Here is an 8,789-nt window from a genome sequence, read left to right on the forward strand (position 1 = left end):
TTACCGCAAACTCGTAGTGTCCATAGTGCGTCCTAAACGCGGTTTTTGGAATATCCTCCTCTTTCACCCTTATCTGATGGTAACCGAATCTCAAATCGATCTTGGAAAACACCCCAGCTCCTTGCAGTTGATCCATTAAGTCGTCGATTCTAGGCAATGGTTCTTGTTCTTCACAATCACTTTATTCAGCAGTTGGTAATCCACATAAGGTCGCATTCCTCTATCCTTCTTCTTTACCAATAAAACTGGCACTCCCCACGGATATACACTCGGTCGAATGAACCTCTTATTCAAAAGCTTTTTGATGAGCGGATAATTTGTACGCTTTTTGGCATTGTTTTTAGTATGTTTTTAGTATGATCTAGTTAGTTTTTAGTATATTTTATTATTTTTTAGTTAAAATTCACTTTTTTGGACTTTACTATGAGTTTGTGTGTTTTTGTGTGATTTCAGGTATTTTCTGGCTGAAATTGAGGGACTTGAGCAAAAATCTGATTCAGAGACTAAAAAGGGATTCTGAGTAGGATTCAATGATTGAATGACTGTGACGAGCTTCAAACTCGCGATTGTGGGGCGTTAGTGACAGACGCAAAAAAATCACTGGATTCTATTCCGACATGATCGAGAACCGACAGCTGAATAGCCGTGTCGTGACAGGGTGCGTTGAACATTTTCACTGAGAGGATGGGAGGTAGCCACTGACAATGGTGAAACCCTACATACAGCTTGCCATGGAAAGGAGTAAGAAGGATTGGATGAAGACAGTAGGAAAGCAGAGAGACAGAAGGGACCAAGCATCTCCATACGCTTATCTGAAATTCCCACCAATGAATTACATAAGTATCTCTATCTTTATCTTTATGTTTTATTCATCATTCATAACCATTTGAGTTTGCCTGACTAAGATTTACAAGGTGACCATAGCTTGCTTTATACAAACAATCTCTGTGGGATCGACCCTTACTCGCGTATGGTTTATTACTTGGACGACCCAGTACACTTGCTGGTTAGTTGTGCGAAGTTGTGTTTATGCCATGGTATTGAACACCAAGTTTTTGGATTCATTACCGGGGATTATTTGAGTTGTGAAAAGTATTGATCACAATTTCGTCCACCACTTTTCCAATTGAGTCTTTAGTTCATCCAGCTCTATAAGAGTCATTCTATACGGCGCAATCGATACTAGTCCGGCTCCCAGCAGCAACTTAATTGCAAATTCAATCTCTGTTTGAGGTTGAAAATTCAGGAATATCTTCTGGGAACACTTTTAGAAAGTCTCTAACTATTGGGATTTGATCTAAGTTCTGGGCATCACCCAAAGCATTAGCAACCAACAAAGATATTACCCTGACATTCTTCCCCACTACAGTGCACTATTACAGAGTTCAGGTAGTAACCCTCAGCTATCACTGCTCCATTTTCTCCTTTCGACATAAACAGGATTGATAGCTCAAAGCAATCCAACAAAACCCGATTCTTCGACAACCAATCAAACCCCAAAATTATCTACAACCCAACCATTGGTAAACAAATCAAGTCATGTACAAAGTCTCTACCACAAGCTTGAAACCTACTTGTCTACAACCTGTCCTAGTCATAACCGTCTGATACGGAGTATGTACATGCAATTCAAATGCTAATTCTGACACTTTGAAGCCTAGTTCCTCAACTTTGTCAAATGAAATAAACGAATGCGAAGCTCTAGTATCATACAATGCAACTAAGATTTTATCACCCATTAAATCGTTACCTCTCATCAGAGGATCCGCCTTAGTAGCATCCTTGACGTTCACAGCAAATACTCATCCCTGATGCTGACTCTAACCCGCATTCAGGTTCTTTCCACGAGTGCAATCTCTCACAATATGACTAGGCAAACCACAGTTAAAGCAACCGCCTGACCCAATCTTGCAAGAGTCATATGGATGAAAACGTCCACAACGATCACAAGCTAAATTCGGAGAAACCTTACTCTGATTTCCTCTCCCTTTGTCACACTGAAACTGATCATGAGTGTTCTTTCTGAAGCTTCCTTGACCTTGAGGCGTATGTCCTCCTCTCTTGAAATTCTGCCCCTTCAGCTGAAAGTACTTGCCACGTCCCCTACTAGTGTTTCCTTCATGAGTGTCCTTTGACGAGGCTACCGTCTTTGCATATTCTTCAACAACTCTTGCCTTGTTCACCAGATCGGAGAAAATCCGAATCTCCAAAGGAGCCACAGCAGTCATGATGTTATCCTTCAAGCCCCTCTGATACTTAATGCACTTCCAGCTCTCATATGTCTTCGGGGCACCCTGACACACCCTAGAGAACCTACAGAGCTCCTCGAATCGGGTAGTATAGTCCGCACTAACAAGGAACCTTGCTTCTGCTGCATAAGTTCCATCTCCTTCACTTCCCTTGCAGACTCAGGAAAGTACTTCTTATAGAAAGCCGTTTGGAATACATCCCAAGGGATATCGGCATTTTGAAGCTGGAGCAAGCAACATTCTCCTTGCCACCAATGCTGGGCCTCCCCTAAAAGCTGATAGGCAGCAAATTCTACATATTGGTTGTTCGGAACATGTTGTGCTTGTAACGCACATTCCATGGCTTGAAACCAGTTATCTACTTCTATAGGATTGGTAGAACCTCTGAAACTTGGAGGATGAACCTTGAGAAAAGTATCCAGGGTCATCGGATCACCTCACATGTTATCTCTATTTCCTTCAGCATTATCATTCGCATTTCTTTCGCCATTCCCGTTTCCGTTTTCAGCCGGTTGGCCTAACCTTTGCATGGCTTACAGAGTCATAACAGCATTAGCTTCCATGGTGTTCACAAGATTTGCCATTGCTACCATGAATTCAGCATGGTTATCAGTCGGTTGCTCATTTCTACTCTCTGCTCGTGAACGTGTATGATCTCATCCGTGAGTGGCCATTAGGGTTCCTGTCTACACCAAACAATCGATATCAAGGTGATCAGTCTCAATATCAAAATTCTAGTGCTTCAATTATCCCAAAAAGGCACTCACAAACAAGCATGCTATGCAATATCAAGTAGATAACCTAATAGCATCAAAGAAAAGACACACAGAGTATGCAATCGTAAGGCAAAGATTAATCAAGGGTTACGACAGTTCTAAGCCCATACATATAATATATAGAAAAAATTAATATAGTCTAGAAGCGTGATGAAGAATATAGCTCAAACAGGATTTGAAAAGTGCAAAAAGTACACACGAAGCTTCTAACTTAATGCACAAGAAAAAGATATAATATAACAAAAGATAAGAGTATAATAATATAAAGATCTAGCCACAGCTCGTGGAGTTTAAGCCGGCTAGCTATATACAAACAGTACAGAAGTTTGACAGTTAAAAGAAACAGCTTATACAAGTTTTTCTCTCAAAGTAAGCCTCCAGGCAAAAGTAAATACAAAAGACGAGAGATCCCAACAAAAGAATCAAAAGACTTCAAAATACATACAGGATCCTCCGCTCTGTCACCACCAAAATAACTCACCGAGGTTGGTTGCGACCTGTATCTGAAAAACAACAACAGAATATGATATGAGAATCAGAGGTTCTCAATATGGTAATAGTACCCAGTGATGTAAGATAGAGACCCCAGAACGCCAGAGACAATCCTAGAACTTCATATCCATCATAAGATTCATCTTAAATCATATCTAAAATAGTAAAGCGTAACTTAAAACCATAACATAATAAATAGGGTACTCTATCCTAGGGGATTTTCTAGTCTAACAGTTCTTCGCTGTCCCACAGCCTTCACCAACCTATCCTCTATGCGATCCCATCGCCACCACCTTCCGAACCTCCTCAATCTCAGTAGAAAGCATAGATAATATCAATGCAAGTAAAACACAGGTATAGGCATATATGGCAAGTACTTCAAGTAAGCAATTAGGCATGTTATACAATTAGGCAAGTAATTACAAATCGGCAAAGCAAACAAACAGATAGAAGATGCACATGATAAATGTCTGTCCTATTGGCTGTGATATATCATTGTCGGTTTAACTGCCAACCCGACACATCTCCATGGAGATGTCGCCATTTGGAATCAATGCAAGTGGGACAAACCACCGCCCTTATGCCGTCACTGCTACCTCAACAGGTGGGATCCAACCGCTGTCCCTGCTGGACGCATAGCGTCTCAACAATTTCAGTATAAAATAATAATTTAGTGGTTTTCAAAAAACATTTTCAGTATATCATGGATACATCATTTCATTCTGAGTCCTCGACTCATCTCAACCACTGTCAATTCAACATTTCCATTCCGAACTCAATAGTTCGTCAATTTCTCAATTCATATACCATTCTTCCTTCTCACTCCACCAAACCCATCATCAGTACGCCAGAAACCTAAGCCACCATTCTCTACTTTTCAAAATAATACCAAGTAAATTTCCCAGGACCTTTCCCATGCTTTGATACCCAAAATGAAGCTAAAGAATATTAAATAGGTGTCACAAAAGTTTACAAGTTTGTTGGGAAGGTAGAATAGTTAAAAACAAAGTTTAAGTTGAAAAACAGGGCATGTGTGTACGCACGGGGGGTGTGCGTGTGCACGCCCAAGGAGATTTTCAAAAAGTGTGTGTACGCATAGAGGTGTGTGTACGCACAAGTACCAAATTTTACAATTCTGTTCGCTCACACAAGCGCCCTCAACAGAATGCACCTTCCAACATGTTCGTGCGCACAGCTTGCAGAAAATCGTTGGTTATGTGTGCGCACAAGGCTATGTGGGCGCACAAGTTTTAAAATTCACGGGGTGCGCGTGCGTACACCCAGAAATCATAAATTCTGCAGCATGCACAGAATTCAAATTTTGACACCAAATTTGAATGATCATAACTTCCTCTACAAAAATTCAAATTTTACAAACTGTATATCAATTTGAAGATCTTTCAATGAACTTTAATTGTAAACAAATTTGAACAAGTTTTGAAAACTGAGGCACAAGTTATGACCCGTCAAAGTTCACTAAAAACCAGTTTTTACCAATTTCACAAGATCCTCAATTTTCAAATTCTCACCACCAAAACCAAACCAAAACTTTATTAACTCCATCCCACATCAGATTTTACCATTTTTCATACCTCAATTCACCACTCCACTATATGCAATTGTCAATTCCCATTATCAAATACATAATAATACATTCATATTTCAACCAACACATTAATCAAATATTATTCCACCATTACCAACAATCATTATAATGAATTTCAATCTCAATCTCCAATATCATGCTATCAACATCAACATTTCAATTCCTCAACAACCCAAATCATCAATTCATCATAATTCATCATAAATTATCATTCAACAACTCAACAACCAATTTAATTCAAACCTATCCTATGGGTCACTAGTCTAAGTGTCCAAAAATATTATATATTACATAGAGGAAACTAAAATCATATCATGGCCGATTCCCAATATGTACCAAACCCCAATTGAGCACAAGTTAAGCTTCCAACCATAATCCAAGTCACCAATCACTCCAACAAATATCAACAATCACCAACAAGCTCCAATATTCAAGCTAATATCACATATTTCACATAAGTCAAAACTTAATACTCACCATAAACCAATTTACAAAAGTTCAAGAACAAATCACCTTACCCAACAGTTTTGGAAGCCAAATCCAATGTTAATCAAGAGCTAGAGTGTACCTAAACACTCAAAATCATAAAATTTCACTTAATCCAAAACCCAAAAACTCGAAATTCTTAGGGCAGGAAACTGGATAAGGAATATCAAGAAACTTACCATAAGACTTAGCTAGAAGTGACGGACTTGGAAAAAGCTTTGCGTAGCCACCGACGGCACGTGAATTGGAGCACTGTAGCTCGAGATATGATGGATTGAAGTTGTAGGTGAATAGTAACTTTGGAAACCCTCACTCTCTTCTCACTTCAGCTGCTCTCCCTCTCTTGAATGTGTTTAATGACCTGAAGTGGGTGCCTTTAAGTGCTTATATATGTTGGGCTTGGGCCCAACTTGGGTCCGGTCCAACTTGTTAGCGTTTTTAGCCCGTTTGACCCAACTTTGGGCCAAACCTTTAAAATTAATGCCCGGTTTTTCATTTCTAATATTTTTCTAAGATTTTTGACTATTTTAAATTTTTCTCACACAGTACCGGGCAGACTTAAATCGGTTCGATCGGTTCGGCTGTCGGTTCGCAATTTTTCTCTGTTTTTCTCAGAAAATACATTTTCTAACTCAGAAAAATCTACTGAGTCCAAAAATCATATTTAAATCCTCAAATTCTCATTCAAAATTTTTGGATCATAGTTTGGGAAATATTAATTATTTAATTAGGCAGTTAATTAGTCTCGGTTCTTACACCTTGTTCTCAAGTTGAGATTCCAAGATCTCCTTCATGCTCTACTCTTCAGTTGACTTTTCACATTCATCCGTGGAAATGCTTTGTTTGTTGCATGAGTCCCATGGGTCGAGGTGGCTCTCGTTTTGGCAATGTTAGCCATGAGAGCTTCGTGTGCTTTTCGGCCTTCCTCTCGCTCCATTTAATGGATGGTTGCTTGAAGTCGATCCATTGCATCCTTAAAATGATCCTGTGGCTCTTATTTCCCTTGGCTAACATAATTAGGATCATATTGCTCTTGGAGTGATGGGTATGGACATTCCGCTATGGATGGTTGTGGTGGAAAGGAAAATTTATCTTGGTGTTGAAAGTTTACATACATTGGAGGTGGTGTATATTAAGGTGATGGTTCTTGGGAGTAATTGGGCTGAAATTGGGGTGGCTCTATGTATGGTTTATTTGGCTCATAAGGTGGTTGGTATGGTGGATATGGATTATGATCATATAGAAGTGTTCGATTGTAGGGGGACTTGTGAGTATGGTGGTTCAAAGCTATATTGAAGAGGGGGTTCATAGGCATATGGTGGTGGTTGTTAGTAGTCACGAGGAGGTCCACCATAGCCATCGGATTGATATGCATCTTGGAATGGCTCTTGCTCATAGTATGTTGGAGGAAGTTGTTGCCAAGAAGGTTGTCCATAAGTTTGAGGCTCCTCCCACCTTTAATTGTCCCAACCTTGATGCATGTTCTCATTATAGCTTCCATTCCCTATAACAACAATGGAACCAAACTCATAGCGAAAGGAGTGAGAATTCAAAGTAGCTGAAATAATGAAAATAAACTCCTAAAACCAACAAAAACTAACAAAGTAACAAAAGGCAAACATATTCACAATATTCACAATAACCAATAATAAGGCACACATTTGAAATTCCCGCCAATGGCACCAAAAATTTGACGGAAGAAAATTGTCGGTAAAGATTTTCATAAAAATATTGCATTGCAAGTATAGTTCTAAACTGACAACTAAACCTCAATCACTGTTTAGATTATTTGTCACTTAAGTAAACCCAATAAAATTAATCAAAGTATTTAAATCTCGGGTTGTCTCTCAAGGAATTGCAGGGAAGTGTGTTATTATTGGTTATGATGTACTTCTTTTTGGGATTTTAAAATAAGGAAACAAGAAAGTAAAATGGAGAGAAAACTAAGAAAGCTCTTAGCAAGGAAAGAGAAGTAGAAGTCCTATCCTCATTATCATCGTCAGTTGTGATGGTTAATGTAAATTGCCTTCACTTAGTTAACCTCTAACCAATGGAGGAAGGTCAAGTGCATACAATCAACTTGAGTTCACAAGTCCTAGTTAACTTATAGTGAGAGACTAGCTTTGGTGAAGTTCAAGCTAATTGGCAATCTTCAATCACCAATCAACAAAAGACTTTTGATAACTCAAGAGTCTCTAAATAATCAATCCAAGCCAAGAACATAAAAATCTAAATTAAAATCAAACCAAGCATTTTATCAAACACTTGGAAGGCATAAAATAAAAACATAGAAAATTAACAAGACATAGCAAAATCTAAGACTAACAATTGCAAGAGGATACAATAACAACAAATTAAAGAAAGCAATCATAAACATGAAAACATAAATTGCATTAATATGGATTAAATGAAACAAAAAAAATTCCTAAACTAAATTGGCAACATAAGAAAATCAACAAGAGAAGTAAATAAACCAAAGTACTAGAACAAATAAAAGTAGAAAAAAGCTAAATTAAAGTAAAATAGAAATCTGAATTTGAGAAGGAACAAGACTAAAAACCCTAAAACCTAGAAAGAGGAGAGAGCCTCTCTCTCTAGAATTCTACATCTAAACCTAACTAATGTGTAAAGTGAAAAGGGAATGATTGATTCCTCCTTCCAACTCCACTCTGTAGCCTCTAATCTGTATTTCCGGGCCAGAAACTGGGTCAAAACCAGCCCAGAAATTACCCCCAGCGAATTTTGTTAATTTCAACACGTGACGCTCGTCACGCATTCGCGTCGTATGTCTGCTGCATCAGTCATGTGTACGTGTCGTCCACGCGTGCACGTCACTACCAGATTCTGAAATTCTTGATTTCTTGTGTTCATTCCACTTTTGCATGCTTCTTTTCCATCCTCTAAGTCGCTCCTGCCCTATAAACCCTAAAAATACTTAACAAACATATCACGGCATCGAATGGTAATAAGAGAGGATTAAAATTAGCAAATTTAAGGTCAAAGAAGCATGTTTTCAATCATAGCACCAAATTAGAAAAAAAATGTAAAACATACGAATTATATGGATAAGTGTGAGAATAGTTAATAAAATCCACTCAATTCAATACAAAATAAACCATAAGATGGTGGTTTATCACTTCGCAAGTCAAGACTAGTACTTGTTATGTATTTTATTCTAAC

At 38.4% G+C, this 8,789-nt stretch overlaps 1 protein-coding gene across 1 annotated transcript; it reads right to left on the reverse strand.

Annotated features, from left to right (window-relative positions):
- Positions 1–1,099: 1,099 nt before the first annotated feature.
- On the reverse strand, positions 1,100–2,228 carry LOC127745550 (uncharacterized). The gene is made up of 4 exons (XM_052258346.1): positions 1,826–2,228; positions 1,575–1,720; positions 1,347–1,506; positions 1,100–1,224 (listed from the first exon to the last, which is right to left on the reverse strand). Exons 1-4 carry the CDS (start codon positions 2,226–2,228, stop codon positions 1,100–1,102), a joined length of 834 nt encoding a protein of 277 aa, XP_052114306.1.
- Positions 2,229–8,789: the final 6,561 nt, after the last annotated feature.

This window comes from Arachis duranensis, chromosome 3 (assembly GCF_000817695.3).
Source record: "Arachis duranensis cultivar V14167 chromosome 3, aradu.V14167.gnm2.J7QH, whole genome shotgun sequence".
Lineage (NCBI taxonomy): Eukaryota > Viridiplantae > Streptophyta > Magnoliopsida > Fabales > Fabaceae > Arachis > Arachis duranensis.

What these genes read in the sequence shown, in the direction of transcription:
- LOC127745550 (XM_052258346.1), bottom strand. Translation starts at nt 2,228, where the DNA reads ATGACTGCTGTGGCTCCTTTGGAGATTCGGATTTTCTCCGATCTGGTG. An exon ending in TGGAAAGAACCTGAATGCGG is followed by an intron (nt 1,721 to 1,825) that starts GTTAGAGTCAGC and finishes ATAAAATCTTAG; the next exon opens with TTGCATTGTATGATACTAGA. An exon ending in TAGTGGGGAAGAATGTCAGG is followed by an intron (nt 1,225 to 1,346) that starts GTAATATCTTTG and finishes AACCTCAAACAG; the next exon opens with AGATTGAATTTGCAATTAAG.